The sequence below is a fragment of the Tympanuchus pallidicinctus genome, unplaced genomic scaffold, assembly GCF_026119805.1.
Source record: "Tympanuchus pallidicinctus isolate F22 unplaced genomic scaffold, pur_lepc_1.0 scaffold7, whole genome shotgun sequence".
Lineage (NCBI taxonomy): Eukaryota > Metazoa > Chordata > Aves > Galliformes > Phasianidae > Tympanuchus > Tympanuchus pallidicinctus.
Window position 1 is genome coordinate 6700370 of NW_026294791.1, and position 22728 is coordinate 6723097.

The window sequence follows — 22728 nt, forward strand, 5'->3', positions numbered from 1 at the left end:
TGGGTGGGAGAATCAGAAAACTTTATGTCATGTGAGCACTTCTGGTTGGACTTGTCTTTTTTTTTTTTTTTTGGCTTAACTTGTTGTTTTAATAAGCAATATTACAGCCTTTCTTGCCTTTCTTCAATTTGCCAAATCCATTGTTTCTCTCTCAGGCAATTGTCAGAGAGTTCTTGTTGTTTTGTCAGGTATAAAGGGTATGAAATTTTGCATTTACAAGTTTTTCCTTGGGGCTTTGTTTTCGAGTTTTCAGCATTTCTCCTTTGCAGTTTTAAAGAGTTTTTTCCTGATTGTGTTCTGGAGCACTGTGCCATGTTACAGAGCATTTATCTCACAAATCACAGCCTTCATCCAGTCATGCATCAGGCAGAGAGTTGTGAAAAGAAAGTATGAGTTATTGTTGGTGTGTGTATACCTATGTATTCTTCAGGTCATTTAATTTCCTGTCCGTTGTTTGTAACTTCAACTTAAAACAACACTTATTGTTTTTCTGCATCTATTTATATGATCTTTTTTTGAATTTCATCCTAGCAATTTTGAAATAATAACAGAGATAGGCAGTTTTGTATGGGTTGGCTATGTGATAACTGCCTTGTCATTTAAAAGCCACAGTGCATTGTAGTATCTGAGAGCTAGTAACTGGTTGAAAACACCAACTGTGCAAATGGAATTGTTACTTAAAAGTTGTGTTTGGATTTGGTTTTATGTAGTGTTATGAACAAGTCTTGCCGTTTTACCCCATTCCCTTGAAAAGACGTTGACATCCTACAGTCAGCATGGGATGTACACAAAACAGGTGCTCTCATCTGCTGATGGGAGACTCCAGCAATCTGGCCAGTGGGATTATTGTAGTCCACGTGTTTCCTTCCTACAAGTTAGCTGTTACCTTCTAAAATTTGCAGAGAAGGAGCTGGGGGTCCTGATGGATGAAAACCTTAATGTGAGCCAGCAGCGTGCTCTTGCAGCTCAGAAAGCACACAGTATCCTGGGCTCCATCAGAAGAGCAGTGGCCAGCAGGGACAGGGAGATCATCGTCCCTCTCTACTCTGCCCTTGTGAGGCCCCATCTGCAGTACTGTGTCCAGGTCTGATGCTCCCAATATAAGAAAGGCAGAGAGCTGTTGGAGAGAGTCCAGAGGAGGGTTACAGAGTTGGTCAGAGGGCTGGAGCACCTCCCCTACAAAGACACGCTGAGGGAGCTGGGCTTGTTCAGCCTCGGGAAAAGAAAGCTGCAAGGTGACCTCATTGCAGCCTTTCAGTACCTAAAGGGAGCTATAAATAGGAGGGGAATCAACTCTTTGAAAGGATAGATAACAACAGGACAAGGGGAAATGACTTTAAGTTGAGGGAAGGAAGATTTAGGTTGGATGTCAAGGGGAAGCTCTTTACAGAGAGTGTGGTGAGGTGCTGGAACAGCTGCCCAGAGAGGTTGTGGATGCCCCATCCCTGGAGGTGTTCAAGGCCAGGTTGGATGGGGCCCTGGGCAGCCTGGTCTGGTATCAAATGGGGAGGTTGGCGGCCCTGCCTGTGGCTCATGATCCTTGAGGTCCCTTCCAACCTGGGCCATTCTGTGATTCTGTGGCCTTTCAGTATACATTTTCCTTACACTGAATTTTTGTGGTAATTCATGGAATAGGAAATAATATCTACCTTCATGTCTTTTAATGATTAACCCTATTTATAGACATTACTTAAATCTGTGGTGTGTATTCAAAAGGATTGCATCTGCTTAGAACTAAGCTAACGTACTACTGTAGGCAAAATGAGATTGAAGCAGTCTTACACAAACATTTCTAACCTTTCTTTAATACTGTGCTACGTAATAGATTATTACTTTCTTTTTTTAATTAAATTCATGTGTATGTATTTTCCCCTATTACCTCAGTTATAATACCTTTTTTTCAATCTTACTTCAGTATTACACAGCTAAATTTGCCAAAATACCACCATAAGAGTTAATACATATGTGCATGTGTATTTAACACCTCAGTACATTCTTGTCATATTTAACAGATAGGAAATTGTGACTGATATATTGTTTAAAGGGGGGTCAAACATGCTTTTGTATTAGTTGTAGAGTAAAAGCTTAAAACAAACTGACCATCATTGCTACTGCCTACTAATATTTCATTTGCAATACAGAAAGATAAAGCTGATAGAACTGATGGTAGGTTTTTTCACATCAGTTTTTTACTGAAGTCTGGTATTTATGACTTGAAGTTAATCATGGTGTTTTTTAAGGTTATCAGTGCAGAAAGTGTTGAGGAACACAGACTGTCCAAACATCTCAAGATGTTTTCTGTATTTCCTTTTCTTAATTTTATCATTACACATTGTAATGTAAGACTCTCTCATGAAGTTATGCCTGCCCACTTTCTCCTTATCTGAAATCTTCAGGCATCACACAAAATATTAGGAGTATGTGGTTGTGGGTTTGGGCTAGAGCAGCTGAAGCAACTGCTTAGATAATCTCATTGATCAGGCATTTAAACAGCCATTTTAAGAGTAACCTCTCTGGAGCCTTGCAGTGTGAAGGCTCGATTTTTGCATATGTATATTTATTGCTTGGATCTCAAAGTACCTGCCATAAATTGCCAAACCTCTTCCCAGAGAATACTGAAAATTTGACTCAAACAATATTTCAGTGGTAAAGGGGGGAAAGGGCCTCCTTTTTAAGTCGTTTAAACTGCATGCATTTCCCGAGAACACAGGAAAAAAACACTTATGTTGGCAGAACATGAAGTTTCACATTGCACTGGTAATCATATATTGTGAGTCAGGTTGCATTTGCAGTTCACAGCCATACTCTCACGACATATCAGCTTCCTCACTGATCTGTAGGCAGTGTGTGCATTCCTCTGCTTTGTTTTATAGCACTGTAAAGAGGAAGGGACGTGTCTGGAACTGTCATTACCTTTAACAGTAAGAAAATGTGTAAAGTCTTTCAAGGCTAAATAAAACTTTATGTAATTTAACAAGATGAATCCTTTATCCTCTTTGCCTCCTCATCAAATCTACGTAGTATTGCAGAAGAGGTTAAGAGAGGTAATGCTCTTATGTTCTAAACAAACTCAGCAGGATGAGTGGGACGGTACTTTAAAATATGCATAAGGCCTGCAGTTGCTCCATTTCGTGACACTGTTCAGGTAGGGGAAAAGAAAACAACACAGATTTTTCCTCAAATGAGTATGAAAGAAAGGCTGTCAAGAAAAAAGATGCTGGACCTATTATTGTGAAAAATTGGAATGACCTGACTGATATTACACATATAGTTTGGAAAAACAAGATTAAAGCAACACATACCATTTTTCATTTCATCCTGTCTTCAACACCAACCACTGCAGCATCTCATTTTTTACCTTGGTGTTTAGGACGAGAAATCCCATGTGTGAGCAATTGCTTCTGGCTGCATGGTCCTTCTGCTCCCAGCTTTCTGTCTGCTTACATCTTTCCATGTGTACTGTAAATAAGAAGTGACTGGGAGGGCAAGATACTTAGTCTCTTCTTAGATCAATACCACTCCATGGGTCAGCAACTAGGAATGCTTGAAAAGAGAGAAGGAGGGAATTGTGGTTTATTTCCTCTGTAGATGAGGCCAACACCTTTGCAGTGGGTTCATCTATATTACCTAAGAAAAGAACCTAATAAGGTTATTTCTGAACCAGTATCTGCTGACAGAAAGACCACTGTGAATAAGCTTGAAAAGAATCAAGTCAAAAGAAAAAAAATATTTTTTTCTTATTTTAAATAATAGTGAAGATTTTAATGTCTCAGTGGCCATCCGCATGTTTTTTCCTGGAGGTGACAACAGAAGGGAGAGGGACTGAGACCAAAATGGTGTGGAGTTGGTGAGCAGGATGTCTGTGAAGCTCTAGCTCTTGGTCTGTAAATCAAAGTACTGAAAGTTCTGTTGCATGTGTGTTCACTTTCATCTTTGAAGAGAGAGGCTTGTTGTATTTACTGTTCTTCTTTTTAGCTAAGAAAACAGACTTTTCATTCCAAGCTTCTTTTTTTTTCCTCTTCTTTTTCATACAATGGCTCTGAGTGCTGTCTGCAAAACAAATGAATGAGGAAATCGAGCTCTAGTGTGGATCTACAGACAATAATGCAGGTTCAGCCCTAGAAGTGCAGTTTTGGCATTGTTAGCAGCAGACTTAATACTGGCATGGAGAGAAAAAAAAAAAAAAAAAAAAAAAAAAAAGGAAAAGAAATACAGGCTTTCCCTGTAGGAGTAAAGGCAGTATGTTTATAGATGGTTGTTCTGTGACAACATCAAGGATTGCAGGTGTTATAATATTTTTGTAACAGAGGAAAGTGGGAAGATGAAATACGAAGGAGATATTAGAGGAGAATGGAGGACAGAATTTGTGAGTATGCAAGATGGGTAGACTGAGGAAAAAATGAAAAGTTTGCAATGCTAAATTTAATTTTTTTGCCCTCACATTGTCACATCTTGTATATGTTATAAAGGTGATGTGCCTTCATGCAAAGAAATCAGGTGGTTCTACATCATAAATCAGTCTTTATAGCAAACTAGTTTTTGGAAGAACCTATCTTAGATTTGTTCTTTCCTGGCAATAAAGATGAGGAACTGTCAGAGATTGAGAAGATGGGGCAAATTGATTAATTAAAAAGCAGTAAATCATCAGCCCCACATGATTTATGCATAAAAGAATTTTGAAGAAGCTTAGGAATGAATTAGCTGAACCACTAACAAAGATATGCGCTCTCATTAAAACCAAGCTCTGTTCCAGAGAGTTGGCAAGTATCTGGGGTTTATCCTATATTTAGACCAATAAGCATTACATCTGCACATTGCAAATGGTCGAAACAGGAATTTAAAAGGGAATAATAAAACACCTGGAAGATCACGATGTGAAAGACTTTAATGAGAACAGCTTCAGCTAGAAAGAATCGCGTCTCGCTACACTGCTCAGAACTTGGTGAATATGCCTGTAAAAAGAAATGGGCATTGCCACGCCTGATCAGACCACAAGTCCCTCTTGCCCAGCACTGTGCCTCAGACAATGCCCTCTCTTAGCCATGTGGGAAAGAATAAGGACTAAAAAGAGAATAAAAAGAATTAGATAACCCTTTTATCTGTACTTGATTGACAGGAACAGTGACCCAGTTTTGGATTTATGGTGGTCACTGCGAGCATGCTGACATCATCCCTTTCCTGGGGCTCAGTGAGAGAAGCTTTCCCCCTCACAGATAGGAATCAGATAGCAAAATAAAACGTTTTCATAAAGAGGAGAAAGGAGGAGTCTGACAAGGTAGATGCCCAAAGTAACAATAACAACTTTCTGAAATATAACTGTGACTATAGTCTTCTTTTTCTAGCAATACAAGTACTAGTTCACCAGCTTGTTTTCATCTGCCTTCCCTTACAGCTCAAGAACAGCTGCTATTGCCAGGTAGTCAAGTGAAATGGAATGTGCTAACCTGATGTGATGCATTTCTTTTTCAGCTTGTTTTTAATATTTGTTTTTAATATTTTAAATATTTTTTTGCCCGAATTGATTCAGTTTGATAGAGGGATAGAGTTTAATTGGCCTAGACTTCCCTACACTTCCTCTGTGTAATGAAGTAACCCTTTCTAACAGAAATATAATTACAATACATGGAAAAAGTAAGTGTTTCTGGCTTGTCTATCAGTCTTTTCTGTTTATCTCTCTTTGATTCTATCAGATGCTGACATACCCTTTTCCCCTGGGAATTCTTGGGAAGGTTTTCCTCACCTTCAGGTTTCAGCTACCAGGCTTATGGGGAGAGCTGCCTGATATAATGGATTTTGACTTTTTAAAAGCTTGTGACAAAGTCTGTCACAAAACACTGCTACAAAGGCTAAGTAGTCACATATGGTGACAGGGCAAGTATCGTCATAGATCAAGAAACGACAAGGAGACAAAAAGGCAGAGGGCTAAGCGAGCAGTTTTCATCACCATAAAAGGCTAGCAGCTGCATTCCTTAAAGTTACCTATCAGGTCATATGCTAAATATATTTATTAATGATCTAGGGAGAGAGGTGAAGGATGGGATGTAACACTTAGAAATGATGCAATTACTTAAGTAATTTAATCCTGTAACTGGCTGTTAAAAACTTCTGAGCGATCTAAAGAAATTACTCAAATCGAAGTTCAGTCCTGATAAATGAAAAGTTTGTGTGTGGAGGAGACCAAGCAAATTCTTATCCTCTAACTGAAGGGAAAAAAAAAACTGAATATTGCTGGTGGCAGTTCCATAACAGAAGCCATTTGAGATGCTGTTATGGTGGAAAAAGCGAACAAGGTGCTAGAAGGCGTAAGAAATGGGACATTAAAAATGAATTACTGAACTCAGCCTTCATTGTGTGGAGACAGAGGATAGGATAAAGCACAATATTATGGGTAAGTTTGCCGAGCTAACAAAGTCTGATCTGTGGTGACAATTTCCTGTTTTCTTTTGTCTTTATCCTCTTCATTCATCATCTACTCACAATGATACTCTGATCCTTAACAGAAATAATATAGGTTGATATGGCTATGGTTTCCAGAGGGCTTCAGAGCTTCCTAATGACAGCTCACTAACCAGGATATTACTGGTAAAATCCAGTTTCACATCCATTCTCCTTCCTTTGGTAGTTAGGTAAATGTTGCATCAAAATAACATAAATTAACAATCTCAGCTTTGTATTTAGACTGAGAAATCATCAACATTTTTAACATGGATTTCAGAATTCAAACATTACTGAAATAATTCCTCAAGTTGAGGCTCTTAAGAGACTTATAAATTATTCTTGCATAGAAGAGAAGTCACCTGAGAATAACCCAAATGAAGTTAACATAGATTTTAAAAATTATTCTTGCAGAAGAACAGGGAGTGGTGGGAATAGACGAGCAGATGGGAAAGAGAGAAGAAGAGAGAGAAGAAAAGGCTAATTAGGTAATTGAGGCTAAGAGGCTATTAGAGATGACCCAGTGGTCTACTGGTAGTGCAGTCCAGGGACTTGAATTTGGGCTTGAGGTTGATCCCTTGTTCCCAGGGCCACACATGCTCCAGACATTGCAGGGACTTGATTTTATAGCCTGTGTTATCCTGTAAATATATGTTTTCCTGTCAATATTATCTGGAGGGACTGTAGTCAGGATGCAGTGGAAACAAGAAAAAATAAGATGGTAAAGTGCTGAATTTGAGCATGAAGAGACTGAAATTCTATTCTGATGGCTAAGCTGTTTAGTGAAATTCCCCAGTATTCCTCTGAACTGAATGTCAGAGAAAAAACTAATTGAAGTAAATGTATTTTGAATAGGTTCTGAATGGGCATAAACTGTTGTTCACCGAGCAGCCTTTTAAAAAAAAAAGTAAAACATTAGGGCACGTGATTCCCTCAAGAATATTTTTTTTTTTACAGATAGTGGAAAGAGGGATGTCCGAAAAGGTCATTTATTTCTAAGTCATTACAGTAACCTGTTTCTGGCTAATTTGAAGCTGGCTTGCTTCAGGTTTACTGGTGTTGTCTTCTTCCTTCAGTTTCCCGACGTATTTTCATTTCTGGTCCACCCAGTGATAAGTTTTCTTTTCCTTTTAATGTTCTTGTTTCTCTTAGATGTTGGTATATTCATATTGTCTTCTGACACTGTCAGTAGACTTGTTCTTTTGTAGCCAAACAGTCTGGTGTAGGTCATAGCAAGGACAAGCATTGCCATGTGGTTTTCAGATTTATATGCGGAGGTGGAGCATTTCTTGTCCTCTTCTTTTCTAGCACAACGTCATTCATGTTGACTTCATTCTTTTAAATCTCTCCACTTCTTGAGCGGTATTTGTAGCTATTCTTTTTGAATTGCTTCTGAAAGAGCTCGTTTTTCGCATTTCAAACTCTGAAACTTCAGTGGTATAGCATTCAGAGATGGTTTCTTCCCACTTTCCATACCTTATCCAGTACTTACATTAATTTTTTTCTGCAAATTTTATCTCTTATATTACTTTAAATCTGTGCTTGTTTCTTTCTCAGGAGCAGCATTCTGGGACAGAAATGCTAGCTCTTGCTTCTTTGGTTTGCATGTATCGTCTCTTCAAATGATTGTAGTACATGTATGACTAATTCCACAGCGTTCTTTTCTTGCTTAAATATTTTTGTGGAAAGTCAGCATTTTTCATTCTTCTTTTATAAGCACTGCATAGAGATATTGCTATTTGAGGCAGTACATAGGTGGAAGACCTGTGGTCAGTAGGCAAATCATATTTCAACAGCAAAAAAATACCAGCACCATTCATTATCCCTGTGGTTAAAAACAGAGTGTCTGTAGAATAATTGTAGTACTTGAACCAGTGGTTCCAAGGAAAGTCTCTGCAGTGTGATCTTTAGCAACTGGAAAGAATAAACAAAAGATGGAAGAGGGAGTGTAGCTTTGGTTATAATGTAGGCAGCAGGGAGCAAAGAAGAATATCTGCTGTTTTGCCATTGGGAGCCTCACTTGTACCTGCTTCTGGTAAAAGACTTTGGATTTTGACAGCAACTGACAGCTCCCTTAAGATATATTAAAGTGTTTTCTCTAAAGAGGGTTTCGTGCCAAGTCTGGACCTCAGTGAGCAAATTTAGTATTTAGTGGAGATAGACCTATAAGTGGTAGGCAACAGTGAAGAGAACCTCCAACAAAACCTTGTTAAGTTTTGGAGACCCTGAAACAACAGCTCTATCAGTGTTGCCCTATCTTATGTGAAACTGTTTAAAAGAATCATTCAGTTATTTTTAAAAGATTATTACTTGCCAGGTCATAACTTAGCAGCTTTCCCATTTATAATGTTATGCTTGTTTTAGTGAGTCAAAGGGTGATTTCATTTTTGGCAGAGCCTAAGAACAGGTTTTCAGTATTGCTGTATATCTCATGATGCTGATCTGCCAGCAGGGGCTCACTTGGTGACCCTTCTGCACTGCTTCATTATGCTTCCCACAAGGTACGCACTTTCTTCAGCTATTATTTGTCACTTCTAAGAATGATGACTTCAGCTATTTCCCTCTGGTTTCATGTAGAGTAGTTTCATAAAGGTTTTTTCTTACTGATATTATCATGGGACCTAGAAGACTGGCCCATGGGCAGGGAAAAAAGTTTCTGTGAGGTATTCCACAAACACAGGATGAAGGGCATTTCCTACTGCTACATTCTATTTATTGTTTCTCTCTGCTGAATTTTACTTAGCATTGCATCATGCTGAAGATACAGTTTTGTTAAAAACCTTTCTTAATAAGTTCCCCAAAATGTATCCAAGCCTGTATGAAATATGGAAATTATTCTCACAGTATTTTCTCACCTGAATCTGTTTCTCAATTTTGACTTTTGTATTCTAAATGATACACTTACTACAAATGTTTAAAATGTAGATACTCTTCTTCTTCTTCTTCTTAAAATAAATAAATAAATAAATAAATTAAATGCACCTTATTGTGGTCACTTATTTAATTAAATTTAAGAAAAAAAAGACAGTGAAATACTCAATGTTTTCCACTTGAAGTTTTAAAGAATAAAGCTCACAAGCAATCAGTATCAGTTCATTATAATTTGAATTATGTCTTTATTGTCTTTATAGTGGTTACTTAGTTATTTCAGTTAACATTAACCCCTTGAATGCCATATGCTTAATGTCCGGATATCCTGGTTTTTATGAAAGCTATTGATTTACACAGTGCTTCAGTTTTTATACCAAGAAAGAAGAAATTAGATATCTGCATAGGTGAAAAACCTTGAGTAGGTGATGCAAGGGGATAAAAATATTCTGAAAATATTCTGATAAACATTAGCAAGAATAAAAGCAGAACATAATTTCCAATGTTTGAAACTGAGCTGTGCCAAAATCCATTCAGTTTTACGCAAAAAAAATATTTAACATCACTAGATACATTTAGTCACTCGAAGTTCTGTGAATCAAATACAAAATTCTGTGAAAGAAAAAAAAAATCTGTAAACTTATTTTGTCATGAGTTCACCAGAAATTCTGAAAATAGTTGGCTCCATTTGTCAACAAGAATAAGCAAGAAGGAAGGTAATGGCTTACACCAGCAGATAAAGGACTTGTTAAGTCTTTCAGTTTAAAAGGGCTGCCTCCCAGAAGAGTTTTCAGTATGTTTTTGACTTCTTTATATTTTCTCCAGAGCTGGTTGGATTTCTTGCAGTTAATAAAAGGGACATTTAGCTCCAAATACTTTGTCTGGTATTTTGAATGGAGTCAATAAGGTTATCATAAGGTTAATACCTTGAGGTTATTTTCACAATCAGAATCAGGTTTTGTGTTTTGAATCTCTTTAAAAACTAGGCATAATTTCCTTTGAGGCAATGATTCAGTCCCACTCCTATGAGTGATATAAGGAAGCCTGGAAATTTGTAGAATTATTAAGTTGTATCCTTGTATCTGGAAGTTGTTGGCAATTTAAAATGATCTCACATTATATCACCACAGCTAACACAGCATTGCAATCAGATTCACTTGAGCATTTCCTTCCAAGTCCAAACACTGACATTGTCTTTTGACCATTGATCTTTTACAGAACCTGCAGATTTTTGACTTTCCTTCCAAGGTCATCATTTTACTTGGAAGCCTACTGACTGGGATATGTCTAACCCCGTCTTGTACAGTCAAGGAACTGAATAAATACTTCTTGAGTGCCATATTAAGAGCAGTCCAAAGACTATTTAATCTGCACATTAAAGTCATTGGAAATTTTGCGGGGCAAGAACTCTCTTCTTTAGGCATGCAACATAGTGAAAATGACCCTCAAAAGGACTAAAAAGAAAAGACCCTTTTGTCTTTAATTAACATCCCTATGTGTTTAAAACCTAAAAAAGAATGGACATTGCATTTCCCCCCATGTTTGTTCTGTGACAACTTGATTAGCTCTTTTCAAAAGGAAAAAACAACAGTAAAAAAAAAATACATAAAATTTAGCTTAAACTCAAAGCTCTAGATAAGCTAGAAATAGGATTAAGTTATAATCAGAATAGAAGTATTGTTAGGATACTAAGTTATGCAGTAAGTATCATTACTGCCTACTGTTGTAGCAAAGGGTGCAATCCTGGGGCCTCTGATGTTACCCAGGGAGTTGACTCTGACCAAGGACCTCAATTTGCTGACTCCAGACAGCAATGAAGAAAGTGTATGGGAAGAGACAGGCACGTGTACTTGCACACTTAGAGTAACACATCTGCTGGGTTGGGACAGCTTCCTTGTCAGACAAGACCCAAGGAGTCTGAATTTATTTCAAAATGATGTATAATACTAAGCTTTATTTCTGTGAATGTATTTCTGAAGACAGACTGGAAATGACTTGCTTGCATGTTGTGCTCTGTGGCTGCACTTGGAATTGGGGTGGTTCTCCTTTAAATAACTGCTCAGAAAAGAGAAAATTCAGGCAGTTGTGTATCAATTAGCAGGGTGCATTTCTTCATGCGAGCTGCCTGGAAATGCAAAATGACAAATCTGAGTATTAAGCTTTCCTCTATCGTTTTGCTTTCTTACCTCTAACTACAAATCAACTTCATTGTGACTCACAGTGTAAGAAGTTGGTGCATTTCTGCAGATCCATGATAAGATATTTTCCTCTGGTAAGAAATGCACTTGCACTCCGCAGTCTGGATCTGTCCCTGCCAGGCCCACATGCATTAGTATTCCACTGGCAGCTGCCTTTAGGTAGGAATATTGTTTTTGTCCATAACCAGAGGGAACAATCAGACTAAGCCGTTCTCCGGCTATAAACCAGCCAAAGTAATTGGGTTTAATTTTAATTTTTGTAATAGCTTTAAATTAATAGGAGCAGCTGCTGCCACAGTGTGTGGGTGTCCTTTTCCAGAAGGCATAGAACAAAAAAGGGAAAGAGTAAACAATAGTGCGTCTAGGACACAAAGGTTAATTCAAGAACTGAGCAATGTCTTTTCGTTATCAAAAACTCAGTTGGTCTCAGTATGTCTCTTTTCTTTCTTTTTCTCTTCCCTCCCCTCCCTCCTCCCTGCCTCCCTCCCCCCCCCTTTATTTTCCCCTTTAATTCCGTGATAAGATCTCAATCTGATTAGGCTACCGTGTGTAAAGATGTGCTGTTGGTATCTAAACTCTAACTCTCTTTTTCTATATGACTCACAAATAGATTAGCAGTGACAAAGTGCTAGGAGAGATAAAAATAGATTAGCAGTGACAGGAGTACCATTATAATTATTTTTTGAAGATATGGCTTGAATTAAGAGTTTGGGCACTTCCTGCCCTGAGAGGGTGAATTTAAACCTAGGAACTGAGCATGCTTTCTGCTGTTGTGTCAGACACCAGATAGAGAAATGTCAATACCAGATGTCCTAGACATCAAGATTAGCCATAATAGCCAAATGCAGCCATAAAGTGATGTGTCAAAGTGGATAATAAAACAGATGCTTGGCTTCTATAATGAAGGAGCGAAGGAACAAAATATCAAAAGTGCCTTTAATACATTAACAAAGTTGTCTTCAACTTGCTTAAAAGTAGAAAGTTATTGAACCAAGGAGAACTACGTGTCATTTAAGCATTAACTATCAGCAGATGAATTTCAATTAGTATTAGCCTTTCTAAAATCTTGACTTTCCTCCTATTGGTCTCATTTTACATGATTTTTTTATATCATAAAGAGAGGCTTGTCCATTATTATTTCTCCCATGCTAATTTTGAAACAAATAAAGTTCAACAACTCAGCAACATACTATTTAAACTTGCATTACGTTTTGAGGACTGGGAGTTAGAATACATTTACCCAGTGCCATATCATCTGCTTGATTTGAGATCAAATGAGGGATGTCCTATAGCACTCCGGAGTAAGGGTGAATGATAGAAATATGTTAAGATACTGGAGAAACCTATTAGGTGAGGGCACTGCATGCACACAGCTGGTGGCATTTTTTCCCTACTACTACTTAAGAAAAATTGAATAGTTTGGTTTTTGTTTCCTATCTCTTGCATTTGTGGCTTAAAAATCATTTTCAGATGTTAATGATAAACAAATATCTTATTTAAAACAAAAAGCGCTGAAGAAAATTCTTGAAGCACAGAAAATTCAAGAACCAGAGTAATAGAAGCAGCAAATAAATTCTTATTTCAAGTCTAATTGACTGCTTCACTGGCTCTTTATTGTACTTTTTCAAGAACATCTCAACTCCTTTCTGTTTCTCTTTGTAGCCCCTGAGTCTTGCTGATCAGATTCCTTAACTGCTGCTCATTGGCAAGCGTACTTCTGCATAATGAAAGGCTTTTGTCCTCCATTCCATATTAGCAGTGAAAGGCCATAACTGATGCTCTGCAGTAGACCAGTTTCTCGGAACTATTACAAAGAGACACACTGCTACTGCTGTCTCTAAATCTTATTACATTTTCCCTCACCGTGATCCTAGTTTAGCTGAGATGTGTTCCAATCATTATATGAGACCCGTTTATAATATTATGTAATTGATTCAGTTAGAGTCTGCAGGACTGTAGTGTTTCGTTGCCAAACAGGATTGGTAAGTTAGTTACATCAAATTACAAGTACATTGCATGACTAGAGAATCTCCTGCCTAAATAAAGGTGGAAAATCCATCTGTGTAATGAAGAAGGGGCACAAATAGAAATATTGAGCACTTCTGCTTCATAGAATCAGAGTTTGATGCACCTCTGAAACATTACTCACTTCCTTTGAGAAATTAAAGAATAACTGAAGTTGGGTGAAAGATGTCAGGCAGACATTTTTATTCTTTAAACAGATACCAGCTTAATAGCAATGACATAAATAAATGTCTGCACTGTAATTATTTACCATCATGTATATTAATTTTTATCATGTCAGCACTATAAGCCAGAACTCTCACAGAGGGCAGCAATCCAATTTGGAACAGGACCAAACATCCTTTTCTCCTTCACTTTCTAATTTAGGACCAGGTTATTTTCCCAATCCAAAGTTGCTTGTTGTTTTTTTTTCTTTCCTGTTTTTGTTTTTCCTTAAGAATTTATTTCGTCTTCAATTCATTGGCTAGGTGCTGATACATCCCCTGACTACTAAGAGGGATAGCTCCTTTGTGTGTATATGTATATTGGCATATATTATACTATGTACTGTATATATACTCATACTGAACATCCTTCACCAATTATGCCTTGCCTATGCATGGATGAACCAGTCGTGTATCATAGGATTTAGCCATGTTCCAGCCAGAGATTTTGCTGGAAACTCTGTAGCACTATGAGCTTGCACAAGCTTGATAGCAAAGGAGCACACAACTCAGCTGCCCATGCATCTTCAGCACTTCCTGGGAGTTGGTTTGTCTGATTGTATGTAACTCTCTCCTGCTATACTAGCCCTACAAGCTCAGACCTGGCACAGCAGCCATGGCTGGCACAGCCCAAGCATGGAATTTGTGTGCATGAGTGCTCTGAAATGCAGGCTCTGGGATCTACACTGTCTAAAATTATTTTACTTCATTTACATGAGAGGAAATAGGAATCTCAGAAAGCATTTCACTTCAGATTTCTTTTGAACATATATATGTTGATTTATATATGTTGCTTTTATTTTTTAGGCAAAGAATACCCTCCAAAAATGTGTATTACTATCGCTGCCCAGACCACAGGAAGAACTATGTCATGTCATTTGCTTTTTGCTTTGACCGTGAGAACGACACTTATCAATTTGCCTACTGCTACCCTTACACCTATACTCGCCTTCAGCACTATCTTGACAACCTACAGAGGAGGAACATGGACTACTTTTGCAGAGAACTGCTAGGACTCAGCGTGGTAAGTGATAGGCATTTTTACCAACTAGCAGGCTTCATTATGCATGCTTACCCTTAAATGCTTACAGAGAATAATTCGTCATCCCTGCTAAGGTAGACATGCACACATATTTGTTTTACACTTGTCAGTGACACACAGAGTAGCTTTACCCACATAGTGAAATATAGACAAATGCTAATTTAATTTCATGTAAAGTATTTCCTTTGCAATATGCAAGGCAATGCTAAAATTCCCACGTAGGACCAACTGACCACTAAAGGAAGTAACTGAAGCAGCTTTATTGAAGAAATGTGATTTTTAGAGTTTTCTATCTATTTGATTTTATGGAAAAAGCTTTCATATTCAGAAAGAAATAAGAATCTTTGGAACGAGAATACAGCTTTTCCTAGTAAAGTAATGCAAAGCATTTTAAAAGCAACTTATTTTATTTAGTCTTAAGATTGTCTGCTTTGGTAAATTTAACTAAAAAGGGGTTTAGTTCTCTCAATATATAGACCTTAGTGGCCATACAAAAATGAAATATGACATTCTGGTGGAGGAAGGAGGTTTAATGTTAAGGCTGAATATAATTTGCTACAACCTTTCTCTGAAATGTTTCTTGTCCTGAAGATTTGGAAATCATGACTCAGCCAGTGCCATATCAATTCAGAAATCATCAGATTAAGAAAAGAAATTGCTGATATTTTTTCCCTTTTGTTTTCTCAGACATGATAGTGCACGTGTTCCATAGTCTAAATCTCTTCTCTGAGATTTGATTTGGTCCAAACTTGTAGTGTATGTGTGTGTCAGAAAATGAAAGCTGCAGTTTTTATGAAGGCTGCTGATTCTGGCAGCTCAGGCTTTAAAAAGAATCCCAGAATATATTGTGAAAATGAGAAGAAAATAATATGAATAACCTGCTCTGGAATAAAGAACTGGTTTCCACCATTAGGTCAGGCCACTGAGTTCCTTCCATGCCATGAAACTCATTGTTCAACCTACAGAGAAGAGCAAAACCAAAATTAACAGAAAATTTTTGTTCTTAACCCTTTTGTCTGTTAAGCACAGTTTTTGCTCTAAAGAGGACTGTAACATATCTCTGAACTGACATTAATGATTAATCATTCCAATTAGGGGGACAAACAATTACAAAGGCACGAGGAATTTTTTTTTTAATTAAAAAAAAAAAAAGAAGTAAAGTCTTCAGAGGGTGGGAGGAAGGAGCGCTATCATTTTAATGTGTGTAGGGTTTTACTCATTAATCTTAGGGGACAGAGCTATCATTAATTCTATAATGAAACTAAATTTGTTTCCTTTCACTCTGAAAATAGTATATAAACAGTCACATTTGCATATTCATCAGAACCCTGATCTGACTGATTAAAACACTGAGATAGAAGGATTTGTCTTTTATCTGCATTTTGACAGACTGAGCTAAACTCTTAAATCATGTTAACATTGTGTTGCCAGTAGTTGCTAAACATTATTTTTCATATTTCAGCAAACTAAACAAACAGATGCTGTTCAAAATGTGGCAGGAAATGTGCTGTGTACAAGTCCAGATTTTATATCTATATGTACACACACAGTATGTTTTGCAGAAATTGATATGGTAACATTTTGCAGCTCACCATGCTGATATGTATAAAAAGCTTCTGAATCAGGCTTGTGCTGTAATCTTTGTAAGTAACATTACAATCTCAGAGCATTTCTGGCTTTTCTCCATACACAACTGTCCTAGAACAGCTTGGTAATTTAATGTCTTTGCTGAGCTTGAATAGACAATTTCCATAAGTTCTCTGTGAGTTAAATATTTTAACATAGAGCTTTGTTGCTATCATACATCTTTAAATGGTGAAAAACAGCATCCTTCAGTCTTCGCTGCACAGTACTTCATCAAAGCAGAAGCTGGCTGTACTTTAGAGAATTGCGTGCCATATAGGATAGATTTAGAGCTGAAAAAGAGAACTCCATCTCCACGCTGGCCCCTTACGTAAGATAAGAGGAATCAGATTGGCATAACGAGGCCCTTAAAAGCTCTATTCCTGGCGAAGGGACGATACCCCTGGTAGCACATGGTAGAAGGAAATGTAAAGATGCCTTCTGAGGACAAACTCTGAATCACGATAGCATGTTAGGGGAAGACTGTTGCATACCTGCTGAATGCCATACAGCCACTAATGCCTTTTGTTTGTTCCAGCTGATTTTACAGCTCGCTTCATTAGTTTAAGGTGGTGAGGATGGAGAATGGTTTGGAACAATTTAAGTTCTCCTGGATTATGAAGTTTTGATCTGTGCCTCTTGTAGACAACAGAATCTTGCCACAGATCTATGTGGTTATTTTTTTCCTTTGTATTGGAACAGTGAAATGCTAGTCACAAGAAACCATGCTCAGATGATTGCTCCTGAAGGCTTTCTGAGTGCACATTTTCCTGCATGTAATGTTTTCAAGGCAATCTAATTTCTAATCTAATTTCATATTTTCTCTAAAGAAAGTACTATGCCTCCATTAACTCCTTAAATGCTTTCACTAATTCTATGAAAATTGAAAGTGAAATATCAGTGTGGGACGTGTAATTGTCATTAGGATGCAGAATGGCAAAGTGGTTCAGAGCCAAATGGCAAAGATTCCCATTGCCAGTGTGAATGGGTAACTTAGCTGTTCTGCTTCTGACCTTTTAATGTTTTAACGCTTTACTTCAGAGAGCTATCCCACACTCTGGATGTGCCAAATGATCTTGAAAATAGTCTCCCCTGCAAGCTAACTGTGATGGCCACCCAGGTGTCATTCAAACTGCTGTTTTCATTCTGCCATTGTTGCCTGTAGATAACTTCAGACTTTGTATAGATTGTCCCAGCAGATCATACGTTCAAAATCTGTAAGCATTTGGAAAAGATTGTGCAGTTGTTTTCTGTGCACATTATGAATGAGTCTGTCATCTTGGCAGATATTAGGCAATACTGTACAGCATCTTATAATGAAAAATAATTTATTATTTCATTTGAAAATATAAACACAAGCTCAATGTCTGCTACTTATATATAATCTGTACATGTAGCCTTATAAACAATACCACAGACTTGGCAAAACGTTTGAGTATCATTGTTTAAAGATGGTGATCTAAGTTAACTGCACATACTTGAAGTGTGTGGACGATTGATGAAACCTGTACCTCTACTAGCATTATGCTATCACACATACTAAATTAAATAAGTATTGCTGAGACTGGCTTCTGCAAATTGCAACTGGCTTGGCGATATTTTTGTCGCTCTCTTCAAAAACAGAAAAGATTAATTGTAGATAGATACTTCCTTTTACTCCGTTAGGCAATGGTGCTACCAAATTATGCTTGAGGAGTATTGCAACTGCACATAAAAACCACAGGCCTCAAAGGGATTTCCACAGAGCACAGTCAGTAGTATGTGGAATTCTGTTAAATTAAATATTAAACATACATATTTTAAAACAAGAAGGCAATATGTCTAATGCAGAGCCCTGTAAGTGAGCTAGTCTCTAAAGTCAGACCTGAAATACTGAGTGAAACAGATTGGAGCACAAGGTGCTTCATTCTGATGCTCCACCATTTCAATGTATGCTTTTAATTTATGTAAATTACTTCTCATGATGGTGTCAGAGTGAATCAGAATCAGGCCCCAAGACTGTAAACCTGCACAGCCGATGTCACATTTTTGGTTCATTGATCAAAAATCCCTTATTTGATGTCTAAACTACTGGTAACCCCGGTAAAAATAGCTAATCAGTTCTACAGATATCTACTGGTCCCTTTTAACTGCTCAGTTATTACTGTTTTAAAGCATGAAGCAAAGAAAATAGACAATTTTTCTAAGGTTAAGTTTCCCATTTCTGTGTACAGTGTTAGGTTATGTAATAATGGTTCTATAAAAGAAAAGTGTAGTCTTCATCTTAAAAAAAAAAAAAAGAAGTGATAGGCTTCAGTGTGATGTATCATGCCATGGAAATCATGTTGGTATCATATTCTGTACTTTTCAGTGGACCTGACTGCAACTAGGTTGAAATGTCATCTAAATGCAATTTGTGGTAATTTACTTGGTCTGAAATAGGGCACAGAAGTAACGCTAAAAATACCATAAACTTAGCTTCTCATTTATCTAGAATGTGAAAGTGCATCCATACATATGCTTAGGGCACATACTCTTTAATCAGTTATGTATCTATCTATACATATAGTGCTGATTTTCCCATATTATTCTTAATATGTATGTTATCCTAAAACTGTAAATGAGATTTTATATGTTTCTACAAATATTTGCTTAGCTGGGTTTGGGCATTAGCAGAAGTAGAGTTGGGCCTAAAAGTAACACCACCACTTTTGGAATTAAAACATGATCAGTAATGTACAATATTACAGTATTGATATTAAACAATATTTTTACATGTTTATTTATTTATTATTCATGAAATAACATTATTTCCCAACCACTAATGGAAAAGGGAGTTCTAATGAGCAAGTCACTAAACACGGAAAGTAAAGGAGGTGGACCCTCCTTTACAGCAAAATTATATAAATCACAGAATTACAGAGGTTGGAAGATACCTTTGGAGATCAATGAGGCCAACCCCCATAAAAAGAAAATGCAGAGCCTGGGTCTTGAACCCAGCATCCTTTGGTACATGATCCCTGCGCTGTGTGAGTGCTGTAGCCACTGGGCCAAATAACATGAAAAGTAACAAGGAATTCTTCCATACATATATTCACTTTTAAGGAGAATTTCTTAAAATTTGATGGAAATTCTGGGAGATAATCTAGCTAGTGAGATTTACAGACAAGGAAAGGCAGACAAAACCGTTAGTCTTGCAAGTTAAGATCTTGCAATATTGAGAAACTTTACCACATATATAAGCTGGTTAAGTCTTAAATTTTAGAAAGAACAATGTTTTCTATCTGAAAATAATTTCCAGAAAGATTCACATATATTGTTGTTTATCAAACTCTAAGTAACAAATCTTAGAATTATAGAATATCCTGAGTTGAAAGGGAATCAGGAAGATCATGGAGTCCAACTCCTGGCTCCATGGAGGACCACTCAAAATTCAAACCCTATGTCTGAAAGAGGTGTCCAAATGCTTCTTGAACTCCAGCAGCTTGGAGCCATGCTCTCTGCCCTGAGGAACTGTTCCATGCCTACTGCCCTCTGGTGCAGTCCCTTTCCCTAAACCCCACCTACTCCTCCCTGACACGACTTCACGCCATTCCCTCAGGCCTGTTATGTCTTCAGAGAATGGAGCTCAGTGTTGCCCCTTCACTCCCTGTGAGGAACTGCAGCCACTGTGAGACCTCCCCTCAGCCTTAACTGCTCTGGATCCAACAAGCTAATGGACCTCAGACACTGTTACGTCTTCCCCTATAGACTCTTGTTCTTATTCTGTGTGTTCTTTCCCATTCTTTTCAATTGCCTCTTTCTGTTACAAAGGGGAAGTCCAAAGTAACTGTTAGGCCTTGCAAATTCCAGGGCCACAAAAGATTGTCATGTTCTTTTCTGTGTTTCATCCCAGTGTCAGTTCATTTGCTTTTATATTCTAGTCTGTCACCTTTCTTTGTTCTTACTTATGACTCTTGTGCTCCCTATTTGTTTCTTCTTCTAATATGTACATCCACATGTTCAAAGTAGGTGTAATGTAATTTATTTGTCATGTAGAGAAAAGAGAGAGAGCTTCAACCTGGAATGGAAGCATGTTAGTATCGTATTGGTCATCCTGACATACCTGAGTTAATACCTGGATGCAAGAAGATATTTGTTTAATGAATAAATAATGTAATCCCAATTGAAAACAAACTTTCTTTGTCTACAGTCAGTTGAATTCTCAGATATGAGCAACTGTAAGCTTCTGGGGACAGGGTCCACCTCCTTTACTTTCCGTGTTTAGTGACTTGTTCATTAGAACTCCCTTTTCCGTTAGTGGTTGGGAAATAATGTTATTTCATGAATAATAAATAAATAAAATGGAATTCTGGGGTCCTCTACATGTGCACTAGTGTAAAGCTTTTTTAATTTTAATAATTTTAGGATTGATCTACTTGTTCTGAAGGACAGAAATATATTTTGAAGATACATGTGGCCCTGGAAATTATCAAACTGTCTAGATTACATTCATTCTTTCAGTCTCATTTCCTTCTTTTCCAGCGCAGCATTAAGCAATAAATATATTTAGTGATATTGAATGTGCTCACATGTAGGGGAAATAGTGCTACACAGTGCTGTTAGCTGCGTTTGTCCAGTAACTCTTTACTGCATTGATTCCACTGGGATTGTGACTGTGTTTTAGTTGGCTTCTATTTAGATCTCTAGTGCAGTTGTTGTGTAATGTATATGTGAGAACAGAGTTATATATTAATGTATATTCTTCATCTGTAGACCCAGAAAATTGTTAGCCTCACCCACATTATCTGTAGGGTTGAGTTTTTGGGACTGAAGGCTTATTTAACAGTGTTAAAGTCTGCTTAGGCAAAAGGATTTGAATTTATCCCTTTTAATTTAACCAAAGAAAGAATTATGTATTGATTTAGCTTTATGGTAAATATAGAATGTAAATATAATGTATTAAAATCTAATTACTTTAGGCAAAGCCTTGTTCGTATGATTTGTGTAAGCTGAATATTATGATTCTGATGCAGAAAAAGACACAAACACAGAAATAAACTTAAGCCTGTGAAATATCCTGGTGAAGTTATTGGCATAGTTCCAATCAAATCACATATGTCTAGAAGGGCCTTTACATTCAAGGTCAAAGCAATCAGCACTTTGCAAGATAAAGACTAAGTGCCCTCATGTATAGCCATTATCTTGCACTAGCACTATAACAACATGAGTAAAGGAAAAAAAAATAATCCTAGACTTTGAGCAAAGGATCTCAGTGTTCCTGCCCAAGCATACTTCTTACAAAGTAACAAGGAATAATGATGTTTTCAGTCTGGTATGAATGTAAATGGAACTGGTTATTAGTTGATTTATATTTCAGTTCCTGTAAAATGATTGCTTCAGTAAGCTCCCAAAGGTTTGCTTATCTAACGTTTCACCTTTACCTACTGTACGCTGAGGCTGAGAGCTGAATTAGAGAGCTGGTGCTAGGATATGAAAAGAATTTGCTTCCTGTCATTGGAAACCAATGTCTAGTGGTTTTGTTCACTCCTTGTAGTGTAATAATAAAGCAAATTTACAGTGAGATGGAAGTGGTTTCAAATAACTTCCTAATATTATAAATTTCCCACTGGACTAAATTTTAAGACTTGTGAGCCAGTTACTCTCCCCTTTAAAATAACAAATAAACCATTCAATAACAAGCAACCAAAATATCTGTCACATTCAGTCAGGATATGAGTTTTCTGCAAACCTTCCTGCATGCACTCTTCAGATTCATCATCTCTCTTATAATGGAATATACTTAATAGATAATACTCAACAAATAAAAGGAAGTCTCAAATTTGATTTAAAGAAGCGCTTGTCTGCTACTTTATATTTGGATGTTTCATCACTCATTCACATCTTGTTGGATAAACTGGTTCAGGTAATGTATTCTGCAGCCCTTTTTGCAGCTTGCTGTAAATTTGCTGAATGCCCAATTGTAAAGAGAAGACCTGTTTGTAATGTATCTATCAGGTGTGCACTTGAGGCCTTCTACATAAGAGATCAGTGCCAATTCTGTAGCTCTTTATCCCTGGCTTGTAGGTGTTCAGTAATACTTTATCCTGGTTGTCCTAAGCCTTGAATGCTGAAAGATGGCTCTGAAAACCACTTCAGTTTGTGTGTCAAAAGGGAACCTGCATTATCTTTATACCACATAGGAATGAAAAGATAAATGTATAATAAGAATAAGAAAATATTTTAATACTGATGAAGGAAGTGTAGTTCATGTGGTCCAAGCTGCCTGATTGTGCCCTTACTATTGGCTCTAAATATTTGAATATATATACTTGAGAGATAATATAAGGCTTGCCACTACCTACTACAATTATAG

At 37.2% G+C, this 22728-nt stretch overlaps 1 protein-coding gene across 2 annotated transcripts in view; it reads left to right on the plus strand.

Moving 5' to 3' along the window:
* BEND5 (BEN domain containing 5) overlaps window positions 1–22728 on the plus strand; it is an 851004-nt gene that overhangs the window by 320871 nt on the left and 507405 nt on the right. For both annotated transcript variants that reach the window (XM_052665964.1, XM_052665965.1), the window contains exon 5: window positions 14537–14753. In XM_052665964.1, coding sequence (XP_052521924.1) covers window positions 14537–14753 — 217 coding nt within the window. The remainder of the gene's footprint in view (window positions 1–14536; window positions 14754–22728) is intronic.